The sequence below is a fragment of the Chelonoidis abingdonii genome, chromosome 4 (assembly GCF_003597395.2).
Source record: "Chelonoidis abingdonii isolate Lonesome George chromosome 4, CheloAbing_2.0, whole genome shotgun sequence".
Taxonomy (NCBI): Eukaryota; Metazoa; Chordata; order Testudines; family Testudinidae; genus Chelonoidis; species Chelonoidis abingdonii.
The window spans coordinates 5,609,661-5,631,821 of record NC_133772.1 but is presented as its reverse complement, the minus strand read 5'-3'; the positions used below and the strand labels follow the sequence as shown (position 1 = coordinate 5,631,821).

General features: G+C 42.6%; 1 protein-coding gene across 1 annotated transcript in view; it reads left to right on the top strand.

Moving 5' to 3' along the window:
- LOC116825110 (E3 ubiquitin-protein ligase rnf213-alpha-like) overlaps nt 1-22,161 on the top strand; it is a 142,277-nt gene that overhangs the window by 30,993 nt on the left and 89,123 nt on the right. Inside the window, exons 10-17 of the mRNA XM_075065869.1 lie at nt 447-511; nt 8,746-8,941; nt 14,363-14,485; nt 14,568-14,666; nt 17,917-18,045; nt 19,045-19,249; nt 19,995-20,174; nt 21,842-21,973. Coding sequence (XP_074921970.1) covers nt 447-511; nt 8,746-8,941; nt 14,363-14,485; nt 14,568-14,666; nt 17,917-18,045; nt 19,045-19,249; nt 19,995-20,174; nt 21,842-21,973 — 1,129 coding nt within the window. The remainder of the gene's footprint in view (nt 1-446; nt 512-8,745; nt 8,942-14,362; nt 14,486-14,567; nt 14,667-17,916; nt 18,046-19,044; nt 19,250-19,994; nt 20,175-21,841; nt 21,974-22,161) is intronic.

Genomic DNA, 22,161 nt, shown 5'->3' with positions numbered 1-22,161 from the left:
AGAGTGTGCAGCCCCGCCCACCCAGAGCACTGCTTTACCGCGTTATATCTGAATTCATGTTATATCAGGCCGCGTTATATTGAGGTAGAGGTATATTTTGGGCATGGACTTAGCTGTGGCTTAGCCATGCGGGGTGCAGGACTGCAGAGTCTGGGAGGATAAAGGTGACTAGGGCTCACTGAAAATGTACTGTCAAAACTGTTTTTCAAGGAAGTTTGGGTTTTCAACAAAACTTTTTTTGTTTTTCCATTTGGTGTAAAAATTGTGATTGTTCATAGAAGAAACAAATATCCAAAAGGTTTTGGTTTTCATCTGAAAACACTTGGTTTTCTTTCTTTCTTTCTTTCTTTCAAAAAATTGAAGTTCTCCATGGAAAAGAAATGTAATTTTTGATGAGGTTTAAAGGTGACCCATTTCCATGCTATGCGCTCTTTCTGTCATTTCAGGAAAGCGATGTCAATGTAGTTTTGAAGGACATTGTCAGAAGGACAGAGGCTTGGCTTGGTACCAGGTGAGTATTTTATGCCCAAACTTCTTAACAAGATAGCAAAGAAACAGAAAGCAGCCACCACCATCCTAGGGAGAAGCAGGAGGAGGCGATGGTGCTGTTGCCTGATCTTTAGATTGTATATTAATTTTATAGATTACTTAAGAATCCCCAGTTATCACTTTGAGGGTTGACAGGTTCTTGTCCCAAGATCAGGCCCAGTGTTATGTAAATTGTTATATAGTTGGGAACCCCGATGTGCACAGCTGCAACAACTCACACTATAGGAACTCTTTTATATAGTTACAAATACAGCATATTAGTACATTTAGCACAGTCACAAACACCCCAACTTAGTAAGCTAGAGATACTACAGAATGTACATCTGCACTTCCAGATACTGTACTCACACCATCCCTTGTAGAACAACCTGAAGTGTTATCCATCATCTTCCTCATCACCATCACCTTCCCCTTCATCACCAGTGGCCGTCACTCTGGCACTTCCCAAGGATTACATCTCTGTCTCCTACCGCACCTAGGCTGGGATGCCACGTTTATAATATGTTACTCTGACACCGCTATGTTTGATGCATATTTAGTAGGGGATTTCCCGCCTTTTCCTTATTTGTATTTCCTCATCTTACTAATGCTGGGGTGTCTTTTTCCTATAGGTTAGTACGTCAGTGATCTTAATTTAGTATCATAAATGTCAATTTGTTACCATGGCCCTTTTGTGGTTAGGTATCACATATGTTGTTTCTGTCCTAATCGGTTCTTTCCAAGTTCCAAGTTGTGGTGTACCTATTAAGTTTAAAAGGGTATGAACTTAGAAAAGCCCCTGTGCCAACCTGCTTTAACACATTCTCTATGTTAAAAGTCGCAGCCATACGTGGACGTTATGCATTAGCTCATCACCACCTATCTAGGTGAAAGGTCCCAAATATATGTACACTAACTTTGCTGTCTGGGTGAAAGGTCCCAGACGTGTATGCTACCTTTGCCTTAGCTCAATCTATTAATAAAACAAATAATCAAACCTATAAGAAAATAAGAAACCTAAAAGATATATAGGCAAGCAAGCCGGCTAGCCTATAGACTACATGCCCCCCTTTGTAAATGAACCCCATCACGCAGGTACAGATGTAGATGGTCAAACATCTGTGGGGACAGTTTCAATGCCATTTTCCACCACTTGGGGTGGAGGAAGGGTACCATATATATATATTTGCCATCATTAATGTCTGGTACTTGTTTAGACTTTTTCTTATACCCATTGAATTTACACTGAGTGCAACCTAAAATAATTAAAATAATCTCTATTGCAATGCCTTGGACAATAATCCAATCTTTTACTTCAAAATCCACCTTGAGGATTGTTGAAGACTCATCGCCTTCATTCATTAATTGGGTAATGGCTTGTTTGGCTTTATCCATATTGTTAATAATTTTTATGAGGTGGGTCTCCTTACAATTGGTTACAACGCAAAATTGGCTATTTCCAGCATAGGTCACCCTCTCCATCAGAGTCTTCCACTTGGTCAGCCTCACCGCACAAAACAGTGTCTGTCTCAAACACATTTCAGATGTACTGAGCCCCCTTAACCTTTACTTTCAGCTCCCCAAATACTTGGGGTTTTCTGTTGAGCTGTTTATTTTGCAATGTTTATCTGTTCAAAGTTCATAGGCCTTAAACCTTATGCTAACTGGCTGATGCTAACGTCTTACAGGATATCGGACTGTAGGTTTCTTGCATTACTGCTGAATATAATGGAAAGCAAAATATAATGTAAAGCAGTACATATAGTAAGGGCAAGCCAGCCCACTGGGATACATAGCAGTGAATATAACAAAGGCAAACTAGCCCACTGGGCTATGGGTGTTAATGAACCCTTGTCCCTATTACATAAGACGAGGACTTTACCCTTAACACAACAGATAACGGGAAAATGGGAATTGCCACCTGCTGAATTAGTATAGGTGTATCTGTGCCTTTGGGGTCTGGCAAAAATTTAACCCTGTGACCCTGCACTCCAATTGACCATAACTATAATTTTGATATATTGCAATATTGAGATACCAGCCACTTCACTCTATGTTACCCTCCGCATACAAACCTATTGCTTGGTTAGCCTGGCAGGCTATCAATGATGATGACAATGGATTTTATGGTACCTTCCTTCTGACCACACCGCGGTGTGTCCACCTCAAACATATTGTATCTGCCAATGTGCTGATACCCCTCTTCAGAGCAACAGGCCATCGGTGGAATTTTCCTGTTTGGTGATCAACTACCAGAGGAGATAAATTGCTACGTGTATTATACATTGTCTTCAAGGTGCCCTACTGAGTGGGTAACTGCCAAGTGACCGAACACGTTCTCACCTGGCTTGAACACAGGCAACGAGGCTGTGAACAGGACTCACAAGATTTTGCCATGATAATCTTAGTTAAATAAGAGTTTTATTTAGGGTGTGGTGTTACAGACCCCAGACCTGAATTGCTTTCGGTGGCACTTTTGACAAGAATTAAATAAGTGGCTTTTCCTGTTTTAAAAACAGTCATTTACAATACAATGTAGCTATTGCTAATCCATGGTGAAATGTGGGACCTTTTCCAATCCTATAATTATAGGATGGTGTCATATGTGTATACTATGTACAGAGCTGATTTATGCCCATTGCTACACCTGGTATAGATGTGCCCACTCCAGAGTTATTGATCTGAAGATAAACGCTTTTCCAGGTTACCAAAGGTGACGTGGTTACAGACGCTAGTGCACAGCAGAGGGTTGCACTTTTTCCTGGCATGCTCCTTTACAATGTGTCCCTTTCTGATATATAGACATACATATATTTATAGATATACATGACACCAACACTTCAGGCCATAAACTTAATACTGTCCATGTTCAGTCTTCCCCAGCTTTTGTATGCTGCCCACTGGGGATGAGATTATATTACCCCGATGCCAATACTCGTGCAAAAAGGTGTCCTTGCACCAGTGCACAAAAGGTGTCTGTGATGGCCTGGGTCACAGAGACCCTCTTGGGGCTGCCAACTGATATGCTGAGACTACCTTTAAGCCCATTTTCCCTGGCAGCTTGGGACTCCAGTACCGTGCCTTGTTTGAGCCAGACACGCTAGCCTGTTACAAACACAGACCCAGGTCTGAACCACATCTCCCAAAAGCTGCAGGCTTACCTGAAAACAGCTTAAGAAGTGTTCCTGCCTCCAACACTCAGGTGCCCAGCTCCCAATGGGGTCCAAACCCCAAATAAATCCATTTTATCGTGTATGAAGCATATACAGGATAAACTCAGAAATTGTTCACCCTCTATATCACTGATAGAGAGAGATGCACAGCTGTTTGCTCCCCCAGGTATTAATACATAGTCTTGGTTAATTAATAATTAAAAAGTGATTGTATTAAATCCAAAAAGTAGGACTTAAGTGGTTCCAAGTAATAACAGACAGAACAAAGTGAATTACCAAACAAAATAAAATAAAACACGCAAGTCTATGCCTAATACAGTAAAAAGCTGAATACAGATAAAATCTCACTCTCAGAGATGTTCCAATAAGCCTCTTTTACAGACTAGCCTCCTTCTAGTCCGGGTCCAGCAATCACTCATACCCCTGTGGTTACTGTCCTTTGTTCCAGTTTCTTTCAGGTATCCTTTGGTGGGTGGAGAGGCTATTTCTTGAGCCAGCTGAAGACAAAATGGAGGGGTCTCCCAGGGGCTTAAATAGACTTTCTCTTGTGGGTGGAAACCCCCTCTTCTCTCCTGTGCAGAATTCAATTCCAAAATGGAGTTTTGTAGTCACATGGGCAAGTCACATGTCCGTGCATGACTCAGTCCTTACAAGCCAGGCCACATTCCCAGGAAAGCTCAGATGTGGATTAGCATCTCAGCGTTCATTGTTAGCTTAAGTGTTTCTTGATTGGGCACTTAACTTGCAAATTCCTTTCTCAAGAAGCTGATCAAATACCTTACTAAGGCTACTTAAAATCAAACCAGTACACAGCCAATATTCATAATTTCGAATACAAAAATGATACATGCATACAAATAGGATGAATATATTCAGTAGATCATAACCTTTGCGGAGATATGTTACATGGCATATGTAGCATAAAACATATTCCAGTTATGTTATATTTACTTTCATAAACATATTTCCATAAAGCATTATGGGGTGCAATGTCACAGTGTCCTTGCACTGGGCTGCTGCTGTAGGCTCCAGATCACAACATACAGACTTCATCATTTGGAGGTTTATGCCAAAGTTAATTTTCTCAACTTTCTTTACATGGTACAGACACTGGAGCTTGGTAGTCTGCATTTAATTGGCCGAACCAATTGTAAGGACATCATGGCTGCTGCAGGGGAGGAACAATGCTGTCAGCGTCCTGGTGCTGGGAGCTAGTTTTGGCTTGGGTCCCCTCTGAGGATTTGTATTGCTGCTGAGTACCTGTAAAGACATGACGCTTTTCTGGTATAACATTGTGGCACTTGATGTTATGTGCATTTACTAGATTTGAATTGATAACTTAATTCTTTTAACTATTCCTAAACAAACCTCAGAGCGACACAAAGTTATGCAAATTCAAAATTAAATAATTAAAAAGATTTGTTCCACAATAAACATATCCACCCCCTTCTGATATGGGGATAATATTGAGGATCACCAAGTTATTTTAACTAGAACTTGATTTTATATTTTTATTGTTTGATTATAAGAACCAAACAATATTATTATTCTATATTATAGTATAGTATATTGTATTATATTATATTTTATATACTATATACACAGGAGCGGCGCCAGGGTTTCTGGTGCCCTAGGCAGAATTCGGGGGGCAGCATTTTGTGCGCTCCCCACGGGGTGCGTAGGAGCTTCCGGTTCCGCTCCCGTTGCGCTGCCGAAGAAGGACCCTCCGCCGAAATACCGCAGGCGACAGTGGCAGTCATTGAGCTGCTCAATTGCCTGCCGCTGTTTTCTGCGGCACTTTGGCAGAAGGTCCTTCTTCGGCGGCGCAACTGGAGCGGAACCGGAAGCTTCGTGCACCCCGTGGGGAGCGCGCAAAATGCCGCCCCTCAAATCCTGGTGCCCTAGGTGACCACCTAGGGTCGCCTAATGGAAGCGCCGGCCCTGTATATACATATTTTATATTATTACACTATAAAACATTGTAGCTTTAATATAGCTATTAAAGGTAGAATTTTACATTAATATTATGGTGGTTTGACCAATGAACTTATGAATTTTTAATGTGGGTTCTGCCAAACAACTGACTACATTGCCTGACAAATTCCAAATCAAAATGATATATGTATATATAAAATAATTATGCAATATATAATATATAATATTATAATATAATACAATATACCGTCCTATGATATAGAATAATAATGTTGTTTGGGTCTTATAATCAAATTACAATTACATTGTTCATTGACAATCACACCTATGTTTATGACTGACTTTTGCAAGGATTAAACCACCACCGATGTTTTATAAGGATACACCCATAGCGGTTAAATTCTAATTCTAATTATAAATAGTGTATTACTACAAAGGAAAATGTTTTATTGCTAATATTTTTATATTTTAATTAATTTTATTATTTTTATGCACATTTTTGTGTGCAAAAATATTGTTGTTGCAACAAAAACGCCCCAAAACCGTAGAACTCACTGTGATGAGCTGGATCACAGAACCCCCCTTGGGAGCTGCCAACTGATGTGCCAAGACTACTTCTGCCCCTGCTTTCCTGCCCCGTCAGCTTAGGACTTCAGTGCCCTGCCTGGTTGGAGCCAGACTTGCTAGCCTGCTGCAAACACAGATCCAGGTCTGAATCACATTCCCTAACAGGTGCAGGCTTAATTGAAAGCAACTAACAGAAGTATTCCTGTCTTTAACACTCAGATGCCCAGCTCCCAATGGGGTCTAAACCCAAATAAAGCCGTTTTACCCTGTATAAAGCTTATACAGGGTGAACTCATGATTTGTTCACTCTCTATAACACTGATAGAGGGCTGTGCACAGCTGTTTGCACACACACACACACACAGGTATTAATACACACTCTGGGTTAATTAATAAGTAAAAAGTGATTTTATTAAATACAGAAAGTTGGATTTAAGTGGTTCCAAAGTAGTAACAGACAGAACAAAGTAAGTCACCAAGCAAAATAAAATAAAACGTGCAAATCTATGTCTAATCAAACTGAATACAGATAATCTCACCCTCAGAGATGCTTCAGTAAGTTTTTTCCTCAGACTGGACACCTTCCAGGCCTGGGCACAATGCTTTCCCCTGGTACAGCTCTTGTTTCAGCTCAGGTGGTAGCTAGGGGATTCCTCATGATGGCTTCTCCACCCCCCTTGTTCTGTTCCCCTTTATATATCTTTTGCATAAGACAGGAATCCTTTGTCCCTCTCTGGGTTCCCACCCCCTCCTTCTCAATGGACAGACACCAGGTTAAAGATGGATTCCAGTTCAGGTGATATGATCACATGTCACTGTAAGACTTCGAGCCTTCATTCCTCCCAGCCTGACTCACAGGAAGACCTGCCTGCAAACAGAGCCACCAGCAAACAGTCCATTGTCCTGGTTGATGGGAGCCATCAAGATTCCAAATCACCATTAATGGCCCTCACTTTGCATAATTGCAATAGGCCCTCAGAGTTGTAGTTCATATTTCTAGTTTCATATACAAGAGTGATATATTTATACAAATAGGATGACCACACTCAGTAGATTATAAGCTTTGTAATGATACCTTACAAGAGACCTTTTGCATGAAGCATATTCCAGTTATATTATATTCACACTCATTAGCATATATTTATAAAATCATATAGAGTGCAACGTCACACTCACAGACAAGTAATTTCAACATACCAGCAAACCTTACCACCAATGGATTAAAGATTGTTATTCAGAGCAGGTCCAGGAAACCTAAGGATTGAAATCATTAATCGTTTCCGGTTTATACCTTGGTTTGCCTCTAAAAAGATCTAATGATTTAGTTAGGAGCCAAATATGTTTTCTTGCATCTTTAAACCCTAGACAAAAACACAAGTGGGTAAGAGAGAAAAAATATTAACATGTATTAACTTTATTTGTTTAGGTAAAGGGCAATTCACAAGAGATAAGTTGAATATTTTCTTTTAGTGAATTAAGAATTGTAACAATAACTATGATTTAGATTGCGGGTAGCAAAAGCGGTTGCATTTTGCTTCAGTACTTCCTGTGTAAAGTATGTTGCCGGCTTCCTTTACCGTGCTGGGTATGTGTGAAATTGCAACTAATGTGATACCCATTTTTGGAATCATGATGCGCAGCAACTGATTTAAACGCCAACGTTTTGTGGCTGCAATTTGGCTAATACAAAGATGCAAGTAACAAAACAATATTAATACCTGAATTTCACCTAAGATGTGTAATTACCATCGGGTTTTTTTCCCTACTGCCTCTCACTTATGGTGTGGGGGGTGGGGGCAGTAAGCAAGATTTTGCTTTACCTTGTACATGTACATTAGACATAGCCCAATGAATGTAAAAGGATGTGAGGAGCTCCCATCGCTGGAGAAGAATGGGGCCAGGAGGTGGGGATTCAGGTGGGGACAGTCTGATCCTGACCGCCCTCTGCTGCCTCTTGTGTCTGAATGTGTCTACACTGCTAAGAGGTGTGACCTGAGACATCCCAGAATGCTTAGCACTCACTGGGCCCCACCAGCAGAAGTCTGAGCACTCCCTGGTTGGAGCAGAGGATCAAGGCTGTGTGGAGCTGTGTGTAACTTAGCACTTACCCAGGCCCTGAATGACTCACTCTGCCTGAGAGTTAGTTCTGACCCCAGCTGACCCTCTGTCTATCTCAGGTGCTTATTTGGCCCCCATTGCCTTAATATGTGGGCACCTCACAATCTCTGATGGGTTTATCCAAGTGGTCAAGTCACTTAGTATCTCTGGGCCCCACTTCCCCATTGGTAACCCGGGGATAATAATCTCCTTTGTCTGTATAGACAGTGACTTGTAAGAGGCAGAGACTGTTTCTCACTGTGTGTCTGTGCAGTGCCAAGCACAAAGGCATCCCGATCTCTGTCACTGTGTGTCTGTGCAGTGCTTGCCTAATATACTAGTTGTCCTATATTTTTATTAATTTTACATGATATTTTAAAGTTAAAATGCAATAGATTATTGAAGAGTTGAGTTTTCAATGCTATTTCCGTTGCTGTATACGCAGACGTCAGACAGGAAATGCAGAGGATGTTTTGCAGCCAAAGGAGTTGGAGAATGTTCTGCAGTGCCTTAATTTAACACTCGCTTTGGTCAAAATTTTCTTGAAACACCCGAAGAAAATATCATTCAGCCCCGTGATGACGTCACTGCAGATTTTGGAATTGTTCTCTCGAACAGAAGATTTACTGCAAACCAAAAGGGTAAAATGAACATTTTAAGTTATTGATGAGGAATTTTCTCTAAATGTTCCAAGGTTTCTTTCAGGAAGCTCATATACTCTCATTAGTGGCCACGAACTTTGCTGTGCCAAAAATGTCCATTAGTAAAACCATGAATTGTCACCGAGGTGCCATATGTGATCTGACAGAGAACCTGCATAAATCTGCTCAAATAAAACTGCTTAGAACAGGCTAATTGAAAGCATGGCAAACATGCCAGAAACCTCCAGAGCCTTGTCTACAACAGGGCTCCCACTGGTGAACCAGTGGTAGAAATGGTGGAATCTTGTTATGCAATTTCCTAGTGTGCATTCAGTGGACCAGATCCTCCTCTGGTGTAAATTGCCACAGTTGCATTGATTCCAATGGAGCTTTGGATGATTCATACCAGCTGTGGTATCATTTACACCAGCTACTGATCAGCCATCTCTACAAGCCTGTTCCAACTAATCCCTCCACCATTTAACACAGTTGTGGTCATTGTGTTAAGTGCAGCTGTGCTGAATGGTGGATAGATTCATTGGAGCTGCTTGGAAGGGCTATGATTGCAATTTAAAGTGCAGTGCATGTGTAACTTGAGGGGTCCAGTATGAGTGCTGGGGTCTGTAGACTGTGTCAGTAGCTGTGGGGTTGTCAGTAATCTGGTCACACACATAACAGTGGTCTCTGAGGCATAGTGAGGGGTAAGTGAAAGCAAAGTCTCAGAAGGAATTCTCGGTGCATGGGTGAAGGGGAGGGAACTGTTTGCCTGTCAGGAGTGGTTTGTGTGGAGCAGGCTCAGTGTTGGGGTGTAGACCAGGGGTAAGTAGCTCCTGTTTGCTGTGCCTGACTGAAAACCAAATTTTGCCCTAGAAAAGAGAACTTGTTAGACCAGAGGCGCTGAGTTTCTGAGTTCCCGGGCATGCTCTCCCCACTCCACCCCTCTCCCAAACCACCATCCCTGTCCTACCTCTTTCCACTCTGCCCCACATCTTCCTGTCCCCGCTCTGCCCCCTCCTTCCAGTGCCTCTTGCATTCCTCTGAACAGCTTATCGGTTATTTTGGGGAGGTTCTCTGGTTTATGTTTACATGAGATCAGACCAGATCGTGACAATGGTCCCTTCTGACTTTTAAATCTATCAATCTATGAATAAGAACATAAGAACAGCCATACTGGGTCAGACCAAAGGTAGTCCTTGCTCAGCGGCCACATGGAGTCTCCTCCTGAGTGATGATATCTCATCCAACCTGTGGCAATTGGCAGCGCCCGCGACGAGAGTCCCAACTGGTAGACAGGTCAAGATGATCAAGTATATACTCTTCTGGCCTCCCTTCCACCCTCTGAAGTAGGTAATAAGGTACACCTATTGCACTTACCCTCTGGCTAATAGCCATTAATGGACTAACCTCATGTTTATCCATTTCTCTTTAAACCCTATTATACGTCCTAGCCTTCAGAACCTCCTTAGGCAAGCGTTCACAAGATTGGCGTGTGCTGTGTGAAGAAGAACTTCCTTTTATTTGTTCTTAAATGGCTGCCCCATTAAATTCATTTGGTGACCGCTAGTTCTTATATTATGGGAACAAGTAAATAACTTTTCCTCATTCACTTTCTCCACACCACTCGTGATTTTATATACCTCTATCACATCCCCCCTTAGTCTCCTCTTTTCCAAGCTGAAAAGTCATAGCCTCTTTAATCTCGCCTCATATGGGACAAGTTGCCCTTTTATGAACTTTTTCTAATGCCAGTATATCTTTTTTTGAGATGAGAAGACCACATCTGTACACAGTATTCAAGATGTGCGCGTACCATGGTTTTATATGTAACCCTTCTGCCAGGCCGAATTGATAGCATCAAGGGCCGGGTTCAATACACAGGGGTCCCTTCCCTACAGCGTAATGCAAACCAGCTCGAGCCCCCACCCAGTGACCTGGGAAAATCTTACACACACATCCCTGGGTGCCTCTTGCAAGCACAGAGTCTCAGTGTAGCAGAAAATGTTTAATAACATGAGATAAACAACATAGCATTAAATTGGGAAAACACCTCAACTAGGCCGTGTCCTTTCCCCTGGGCTTTTGAGTCCAGCAACCCAAAAATCAGCCACAGTCCCAAAAGTCTCTGTCCTGGGTCAGTGCAGCCCCAGAGTTCAAGAGTCTATCTGGAGGGATTTCCCCCCCTCCACGCCAGCCTGGGTAGAAAGGGGCACCTTACGTGGTCCGGAGCCGACTGCCCTGCCTCTCCGTGGGATTCTGCTTCCGCCTTCTCCATGAACTCCTCAGCTCCGCTCTGCCAGCTGCTCTGCTCCACCAGCCATCCCATGATCCAATCCAGCCGTCCCCGCAAACTGCTTGGCTCCACTTGCTCCGTGGGCTGCTTCAACCGTCCCACAAACTGCTCTGCTCTGCCAGCTGCTGTGCTCCGTCAGCTGACCTGGGATCCGCTCCAGCCGTCCCCACAAACTGCTTGGCACCGCTCCCTCCTTGGGCACTCCAGCTGTCCCACAAACTGCTCTTCTCCGGCAGCTGCTCTGCTCCGCAATATAGTTTCAGGCTCGCCCACTAGTTAGCACAACACTCAGTGATCTCAGCTCAGTAATTTTAGCTCTTTAGTGATTTCAGCTCATAGTAGGGGAGCCCCAGTGCTGGTGCACCATTAGCCCAAAGTGAGTTCAGCTCAGCAACCTGTAATTTAGATTCTTAAGGGAATCAAAAATCAGCTCTGATATTCAACAGTGGAGAGAGCAGAAGAAGGTGCAATTGGTGCTTCTGGCTCACACAAGGAGCCCACACCACCAGGTACAGACACCTGTCCCCAACCTCTCTGAATTCATTGGGTTTTGGCACCCATGTCTCTTGTCTAGAGAGTGCTACTTAATTGATGGTGAGACTCTCTGTCATAAAGCCGTTTCAGAGTTCCTCATTCACATAATCAGGGTGACAACATTTGATTCCTCCTGCCCCAATAACAAAGAAATTGGGGATCCCACAGCTGTCAAAGTAGCCCCAATAACAAAGAAATTGGGGATCCCACAGCTGTCAAAATGGTTTGGCTGCCGTGGGCTATGCTAGGTGGGGTGGGTGTGCCTATGCAAACACAATCAGCCCCTGAAATTCTTGTCTACACTCGCTATAATTCACCACCAGATGTCAGGGTAGAGCTCATCCTGACTCTGCTTACATATATAAGGACAATAAAATATTCTCTGTTTTATTCTCTATCCCTTTTTTAATGATTCCTAACATCCTGTTTGCTTTTTTGACTGCTGCTGCACACTGCGTGGACATCTTTAGAGAACTATCCACATTGACTCTAAGATCTCTTTCCGGATGAGTTGTAGCTAAATTAGCCCCCATCATATTGTATGTATAGTTGGGGTTATTTTTTCTAATGTGCATTACTTTACATTTATCCACATTAAATTTCATTTGCCATTTTGTTGCCCAATCACTTAGTTTTGTGAGATCTTTTTGAAGTTCTTCACAGTCTGCTTTGGTCTTAACTATCTTGAGCAGTTTAGTATCATCTGCAAACTTTGCCACCTCACTGTTTACCCCTTTCTCCAGATCATTTATGAATAAATTGAATAGGATTGGTCCTAGGACTGACCTTTGGGGAACACCACTAGTTACCCCTCTCCATTCTGAGAATTTACCATTTATTCCTACCCTTTGTTCCCTGTATTTTAACCAGTTCTCAGTCTATGAAAGGATCTTCCCTCTTATCTCATGACAACTTAATTTACATAAGAGCCTTTGGTGAGGGACCTTGTCAAAGGCTTTCTGGAAATCTAAGTACATTATATCCTCTGGATCTCTTTTGTTCACATGTTTGTTAACCCCTTCAAAGAACTCTAATAGATTAGTAAGACATGATTTCTCTTGACGGAAATCGTGTTGACTTTTGCCCAACAATTTATGTTCTTCTATGTGTCTGACAATTTTATTCTTTACTATTGTTTCAACTAATTTGCCCGGTGCTGCCGTTAGACTTACTGGTCTGTAGTTGCCGGGATCACCTTTACAGCCCTTTTAAAATATTGGCATTGCATTAGCTATCTTCCAATCATTGGGTACAGAAGCAGATTTAAACGACAGGTTACAAACGCTAGTTAATAGTTCCGCAGTTTCACATTTGAGTTTTTTCAGAACTCTTGGGTGAATGCCATCTGGTCCCGGTGACTTGTTACTGTTAAGTTTATCAATTAATTCCAAAACCTCCTCTAGTGACACTTCAATCTGTGACAATTCCTCAGATTTGTCACCTACAAAGGACAGCTCAGGTTCAGGAATCTCCCTGACATCCTCAGCCGTGAAGACTGAAGCAAAGAATTCATTTAGTTTCTCTGCAATGACTGTATCATCTTTAAGTGCTCCTTTTGTATCTCTATCGTCCAGGGGCCCCATTGGTTGTTTAGCAGGCTTCCTGCTTCTGATGTACTTAAAAAACATTTTATTACCTTTTGAGTTTTTGGCTAGCTGTTCTTCAATCTCCTTTTTGGCTTTTCTTATTGCATTTTTACACTTAATTTGGCTGTGTTTATGCTCCTTTCTATTTGCCTCACTAGGATTTGACTTCCACTTTTTGAAAGATGCCTTTTTATCTCTCACTGCTTCTTTTACATGGTTGTTAAACCATGGTGGCTCTTTTTTAGTTATTTTATTGGGTTTTTTAAGTTGGGGTATTCATTTAAGTTGTGCCTTTATTATGGTGTCTTTGAAAAGTGGGCCTCTATTATAGTGTCTTTGAATCACACTTTGTTCACAAGTTGGAGGATTTGTTAGTACCTTTAAGGCCTTAGAAGAATTACCTTGTTTTTAATGAAGTTTAGATTCTGAAGCGCAAGATGGCAATCCTAAAAAAAGTGTTTGCTCACTGAATCACTTCAGTTTGGCCCAATTTGTCTCTTGAGGTAAGTCTACACTTGGCAGTTTAAAGTGCTGCTGTGGCAGTGCTTTAAAGGGACAGTGTGGTCGTGCACGAGCACTGGGAAGACAGCTCTCCCAGCGCTCTAGGTAAACCACCTAGCGCTCCCAGCACTCGGATCCTGTCTACACTGGTGCTTTAGAGCACTGAAACTTGTTGCGCTTGGGGGGCGGTGGTGGTGAGTTTTCACACTCTTGAGCAAGAAAGTTTCAGCACAGTAGCTTCCCAAAGTAGACAGGCCCTCGGTTTCAGTTATTTTCTCTTGTAGCTCCCAGAATTATTTAAATCTGTCGTTTCCCCAGTGATCTGATAATGAGTTCTGAACAACTGAATTTTCCAGTGACCTGATATTTAGGATTCTGAACAGTATCAAGTCTTGAAATGCAGTCTTGAAATTAGTGATTTTCTTCTCAAATGTTTGATTTAATGTCTATAAAAGAGATGAAAAGCTGAGTTTACCACTTCTGTAACTTCCTCCTTTTTTTATCTTCAAGGAATTTTGGGACCTTAAGCAGATCCAGGGGCTCATAGACTTTATGAATGTAGCAGAATCATGGATCCAGGAGTTATTCCCCAAATCTCCTGAACAGGAAAAAGTCTTTTTTCATTGTATTGACGTGAGTCCAAAAAAATCCCAGTGAGACTGATTTTTTCATTCCTATTAAAAATAGTCAACTGATAGGTTTGTTCTGTTCCTAGATGTGGCATCCGCTCATTTCCGCTGGACTGTTCTGTGATGAGTGGACCCAAGACTGGCAAAAATGTATTAAATCTTTGTTTGCAGAGTGGCTAAAAAGGGTGAGTTGACTAATTGAAAATCAGAAAGATGGTCTTTCCCTCAGAGAACTTAAACGGAGATATAGATGGGGAAAAGAACAGTGAGATGATTATTACTGGAAGAATAAGCAACAGTAGCAGCATATCATGGGGGACCATCAAAGCATCACTTGTTTTTAAGGAGAGATTTAGAGGGAGGTGGAGTATGAGGGACAGAGTAGGGACCAGCCGTGAAGGTCCTGGAAAGTAGAGTTGTGGAACATTTTTGGACAACATTTTTTTTGCTGAGAAAAGCAAATTTGGTGACATCAAAACAATTTTGCAAATTTGTGTTGATTTCACTCAATTGCTTTGGTTGGTTGAAAACAAAACAAAACCAAACAGAAAAAAACAAGATTTTTGTTTTGACATTTATTAGCTGAAATGTTTCAAGTTTTTGATTTGAAATATGACTTTTCATTTAGAAATTTCCTTTGATTTGATTTTTTTAAAAATAGTTTAAAAATGCTTGAAATCCAAATAAAATGTTTGACCCAAAACAGATATTTTTCCTGATTTTTTTGGAATTGTCAGCAAACCAAAATAACCCCACAACCATTATTCACACAACTGTAGGCAGCATAATGTCAGTTGTGTTTAAGGAAATATTTAGAAGAAGAACGATGAGAGGCAGGGTGAGTACCAGCAGTGCAGGTCCATAAAAGTGAAGACAAGAACTGTGTGCTTGATATGATGGAGTGGAGAAAATGCCACAGTGTCGGGTGTGATGTGATCAAAGTGATGAACCGGGACAATGTTCTTTGTGGCAGGGTTTTGAACAGATTCAATGGAGGATGGGGGGAAGATGGGATTTGTTCAGGTCAGAGAGGAGGAAGTTACAGCTGTATAGATACGAGACGATGAGGGGCTAAATGAAAGGGCTAAGGAGTGACTTGATCACAATCTCTAAGCACCTGCATGGGAAAAAAATATTAAATATTGGGCTCTTCAGTCTAACAGAGAAAGGTCTAATATAATCCAATGGCTGGAAGTTGAAGCTAGACAAATTCAGACTGGAAATGTGTAAAATGTTATCAGTGAGAGGAATAAACCATTGGAACCATTCACCAAGTGTTGTGGTGGGTTCTCCATCAATGGCAATTTTAAAATCAAGTTTGGATGTTTTTTCTAAGAAATCTGCTCTAGTTCAAATAGAATTAAATCAAGGAAGTTCTTTCAGTGATGGGTTTCACTGAAGGTAATGTGCGTGCGCCACACACCCAGAGTTTTTCAGTGTAGTGGTGTCTCTCGGTCCATGCTTGTCTCCTTACATTGTCTGGTGGTTTTGCCGAAGGTGATGAAGGATGGGGCAGTTCCTTCTTACTGCCGCATGGTCCAAGTCACGGCTTCTGCTGGCCTCTCACTCTTGGTGATGCATTTTCCAAATAAAATGGTTTTACTCTTAACTTAGTCAGGAATTTTAATGGTTTATGTAGTAGTTTTGTGTTTCTGAGCGTTTCATAGAGTTAAGGACCGGGGACATCATTTTGGCAGTTTCCAAACAAAAATACCTCCAACCCCTGCCCCCTCCAGCACCCATGTCTGGGTACTGCTTATAGGCAGGATCTCCCATGGTGTTCAATAGTAATTTTCTTGTTTCTGAAAGCTGTGCAAGTCTCTGGACTTCCTGCACTTGTTTGTTCTCCCTCAACGATTCCATTGTCTTCTTCGTACCCCCGCCTACGTAGGTACTGCTTGTTAATTACTTGCAGAAGAAGGGGAGGTTATTTACGTGTACCTGGAGGTTCTTTGAGATGTGTGGTCCCTGTCTGTATTCCAAACACACTCTCCATCCCCTTTGCTGCGGATCTGATAGGTCTGCAGTGAAGAAGGAATCAAAGACACAGTCAATCCACCCCGCCCCTTATTGCCTCAGGCAAAACTACAATGTAAGGCAATGTAAGGGCATATGCACAGACTGACTGATACTAGTACTTTGAAAAGATCCAGCTCTGGGCGCCCCTCAGTGGAATACAGATAGTGACCACACATCTTGAAGAATCTCCAGTTACAGGTAAGTAACCTCTCCTTTCTGGCCTGTATTATACAGGAAATCAGACTAGATGATCACAAGATCTTTCTGGCCTTGGAATCTATGACCTGATTCCTCATGGATTTGCAACCTGTGCATCATTTACACCCATGCAAAGGGAAGGTAAACTGCCACCATCAGGGGCATGATCAGGTGTCATTTCACCCCCACTTGACATAGGAGCGAATGATGTCCCACAGCACTGGGAAAGGAGAGAATCAGGCCCATTAATATTTAAGGGACTGATTGACCACCATGTTACTCCACTCCTACACACTGAAATAATGATAGGCAGCTCCTCAGCTGGTATATATTGGCGTGACTCCAGTGTGGCCCTGCTGATTTACACCAGCTGAGGATCTGATGTCAGGGGATGGATCACTTGATAATTGCCCTGATCTGATCGTTACCTTTGAAGCACTTGGCATTGGCCATTCCACCAGAAGTACATGGTTCATCTAGCCCAGTATCCAGAGGGAATTCTGTGCCACTGCACAATGCAGAATTTTGCAGAAATTAATGTTTTTTCACAGAATTCCCTTTCCCCCACAGAAATGGGGTGCAGTGCTACTGACTGCCACTAGGGGCCTCTAGACCTGTCAGAGCCCAGCTCACACATAGAAGACACTGCTGGGGGTGGGGAAAGGAGCTAGAGGGTTCCTGATGCAGTTCCCAGCATGCCCTGGTGTGCAGCAAACTAAACAATCCTGGGACACAGCATCAGGCTGTTTCTACCTCTAGGGGAGGGGAGAGAGGCTGTGAGTATCTGGGGAAGGGGGCCCCCCTGCAGCTGGGGTCTGCACAAGAGGAGTTGTGGGTGTCCGGCCCCCTGGCTGGGCTCTGGCCAGGGGAGGGGGCAGAGAAACAGGAACTTGGGTTGTCACAGGGGTTTCTTTAACTTTCTACTCCTGGGGGGGGAATCTGTATTGTTACAGATATACTTACTGACAGATATTTTGAAATAAATTACCAAAATAATTGAAACTGGTGTGATTATGTAGTATTATTTTGACAAATAAAATTTGCAGAATTTTAAAATATTGTGCGCAGAATTTTTAAATTTTTGGCACAGAATTCCCACAGGAGTACCTTTGGTCAGCGTAGCCATTGTTAAGTTTCTATCTGACTCTTCATGTGCTTTAGAAAAGTTTTTCTGAGGGTATAAAGGATGGTTGCATAACAAATGTTTCCTTCTTCTAGGTGAGTTATAAACACCTGTTTGATCACTACTGGATTTTCAGTAACATTAACAAGTACCGAGAAACAGAACTGGAAAACTGCTTTTCACAACACATCATTCAGCGTATCAAAGGGCTGCCAAAAAGCAAGGTATAGCAGAATCTCTCTTTCCTGCTGTGTAGCTCCTGCCTGACCTTCATTGAACAGAGGGACTAGAAGCCAGGAAATTCTGAGTTCTGTTCCCCACTATGCTATGTTGGATGGTTTTTATGTATGTTTATTATACTATTGGTCACACTTTATATGAGGGGAACACTTACAAATAGATTATAAAGGGTTACTAAATGATTAATAGGTGTTATAAGGGGCAATTTTTTGGAGGGGCAAATACTTTTTCTGCTTCCAAAATGCATTTATTGGAGCTCTAAAACTATTCACAAATATGAGTTGAATTCAACAAATAGTTTGGGGGGGGGCTGAAAAAAATCATAAAAATTGAACATTTTCACTTTTTCAAAACATTGTGACTTTTCGTTTTGAAATAGCATTTTATTCTTAAAGTTGATCAATTAAAAAAAAATACACATGGACCAAAAAAAAAAAAGTGCAAAACATCCCAGAATAGCCAAATCAAAATGAAAAACTCAAAAACAATGTCTGTTCAAGTTGACTAAAATATTTCAGTTGACTTAAATCAAATCAAAACTCTTCAAACAGTGACAACGCTGGGGGGGCACTGCTGGAAAAGTGGGAGGGGCCTGTGTGGGCTGCCACTAAAATGGGGAGGGGCCAGCATGGGCCATGCCAATGTGCAGGCCATCATGTAACCCACTTCGCCCCTCCCACAAGTCGCCTCTGCCTTTAAATAATTAAATTTTGAGTCAACCAGAAACCGTTTGATTCAAAATGGCATTTTCTGAGTTTTAAGTTCAACAAGAAACTTAATAAACAAAGGGGTTTTAGTTTTGCCCCTAAACCCAAAAATGCATTATTCCCTCAGCTGTAGTTGTATGTTACAGATGTGAGTAGTACTTTACACACTGCACAAAAACATCAGCAGAAGATGAGAGATGGTTTTAAGCTCTGTGTGTATGTCTGTGTGTGTAAAGTATCTCTACCCATATAGTTAGAAAATATTCTTTCTTATAGAAGTCAGTGTTGAAAGAAATACTTCGGACATTTTCAAAGACCAACAAGCCAATTCTTGCACAAATCCTATCTATTGTCATTGAAAATATGTGGACTGAAGAATTGAGTCGGATAGGGAATGCTAACCGGTTTGAAGAGAACACAGCTGACGTTCTCATACAGCTACTCAACTCCTCCATGGGCTTGGATATTATCTCAGCTGTCCGTGAGTTTCAATATGGACATTTTGTTCTAATGATTTCAGAATGGGTTCAACTTATTGGGACCATAGTTAAGTGAAAAGGAGTTGGCTGGGTGCCAAATCCTATTAGTCATCTATCTCCAGCAGTAGGTGCCTTAAATGCCTTTGAAAATCTGGCCCTTACAGTGGGTAACATTTATTTAGACACAATTTTTTTTTGGCAAAAAATATAGATTCAGCATCAATGTTTTATAAATTTGTATCCATTTCACCGAATTGTTTTGATGGGGGGGAGGGAGGGAAATTGAAATGTTTCATTTTGTCATTTTGGAAAAAAAGTTTCAATTTTTGAGTTTGAAGCAACTGCAACTGTTTATGTTGAAATTACCTTCAATTTTGTAAAAATAAAATAAAAAAATATATTAAAAATGCACAAACCCATAACAAAATGGGTTTGCCAAGAAAAAAAATTATTTCAACTTTTTGATTCACCAGAAGTTTCAAAAAATTTCCCTTTCTGGTCTACTCAAAATGATTTTCCCCCTGATTATTTTGGAATTACCAGTGAGCTGATAAATCTATTATTTGCCCAGCTCTACTTAGGCGTATGCAAGAGCTTATCATAATGCAGCTGAGTTGTCCCACAGAAGTCAAGGAAGTGAGAACCATTTAACATTTTCTGGGGTTTATTGTTAAAACAAAGAAGAAAACTCCAGTGCATTTTCTGAAATGGTTCCCAGTATCTCACTATATTTTTTGTATTTTGCAGAAAATTTGAAGCCCAAGGTTCGAAATCAAATCAATAGAGATGCAAAACTGCTGCTTTCAAAAGTGTCTGAGTTGTTCTCCTTTGTGGGTCGTAGTATATTTTCTGGAAACATCCCATTCAATGTACTATCTGCCATTCTAAAACACAGGGAGGAATTTGCTGAGATGCTGACTCTCATCGGTGAGTTTGCAGCCATAGGCGGCAGGTTATATACCTTTGTGGTGCCTGAGCACCAGGAATATTCTGGGCCAGGGGCCCTGCTCCAGCAATATTTGGAGCTGGATCTCTCCCCCGGCCCTGCCTGGATCGGGCCCCAGCCCCTGCAGGTCTCCCCGCCCTGCCGCGTCCCTGCCTGGAGCAGGTCCCAGCCCCCGCCTGCCACCCCTCCCCCTGCTGCGTCCCTGCCTGCTCATGCTGCCGGAGTGGAACAGCTCCCAGCACAACTTCTCTCTGCTGCCCCAGGGTCCTAGTCCCTGCCATCTTCTAATGGCAGGGCAGGCTGCCCTTACCCTGCCCTTCAGCCCTAGCCCTGAGCCTCTCCAATGCCCTAAACCCCTCATCCCCAGCCAGAGCCCTCATCCTCCCACACCCTAATCCTCTGCCCCAACCCTCATCCCCCTGCACCCTGATCCTCTGCCCCAGCTCTGAGCCCCCCTCCACAGCATGAACCCCTCATCCTCTGCCCCACAGCCCTCACCCCACAACTCAACCCTCTTCCCTAGCCCTGAGCCCCCCCACATCATGAAACTCTCATCCACAGCCCACAACCTTCACCCCTGCACTCCCTCCTATCCCTAAACTCCCTCCCAGAGTGTGCACCAGCTCCCCCTTCCTACACCCCCTCCCCCAGCCCAGAGCCTGCACCCAAACTCTGTCCCAAAACCTGCACCCCTCACCCCCTCCTGCACACCCACCCCCTGCCCCAGCCCGGAGCCTGCACCCAGCACCCAAACTCCCTTCCAGAGCCTGCACCCCTCACCCCTTCCTGCACCCCCAGCCCAGAGCCTGCACCCAAACTCCGTCCCAAAGCCTGCACCCCTCACCCCTATCTGCACACCCACCCCCTGCCCCAGCCCGGAGCCTGCACCTAGCACCCAAACTCCATCCCAAAGCCTGCACCCCTCCTGCACCCTAATCCCCAGCCCAGGACCTGCACCCCAGACCGCCCTCGCAAAACCCTGCCCAGAGCCTTAGGCAGGTGGGGGTGGAGTTGGGGGGAGGGTTCTGGGCACCACCAAAATTTCTACAAACTTGCCACCCATGTTTGCAGTTTCATACTTTTATCCCTAAGAGGCACCTTAAACATATTAATTTTTATGTAACACAGTCAGAAAGGAAAAATGAATATAAAATGCAAAACCATGTGTTGTTATTGCAACTTCTATAGAACATAAAACCAATTGTTGTTAATAAATACAGTAGTCAAAGGTGAAGTTTTAAAATATGGGGGGGCGGTAATTGAAAACCACTATGTTAAATGTGATGGATTGAATGTTATGCATATCTAGTAGCAGTTAGATATTGGCAGCACCCTTACCATTTATTTTAAAAATACAGTTGCATTCTAGGCATTTACAATATTCAGTTTTGGTTATTTATGCTGGTTACACCAGGAGCTCCAATCCCTCATACTGCTTGCGAAATCTTTGTATGTTTAGTAAAAAGTTGTGGGACAGGTTCTCTTCCAAGCTCTTCCCACAAAATAAACTCCACCCACATCTCTCAGTGCTATTATCTGAGGCTCTCTGCAGACTCAGGCAGATATTTGTTGCTGCATCAGTTAAATTCAGGGCAGCTTCCCCATATCACAGTGATTGTCTCAAAAGCCCTCTGTATCTCTTTTTCAGATCCATCTTTCTCTCAATATATAAAGGAAGTGCTGGATATCAGGGAAAAGGAATTTGAGCAGCTGAAAAAACAGACACAGCAAAGACAAGCATTTTTGTGTCTGTGCAGCTGCATCATGGACATCATAAAAGGTACCACCATCCTGTTCTGTTTTCCTGCAGTACATAATAATGGAATTTATTACACATTTAATGGATGGGAGGACTGTATCCTGGAAAGCAGTGACACTAGAAACAGGTTAGGGATCCAGTGCAGTTCAGTGACTAAGAGGGCAAATTCGGTCCTGGGTGGTATGAGCAGGGGAGTTTAGAGTAGAAGG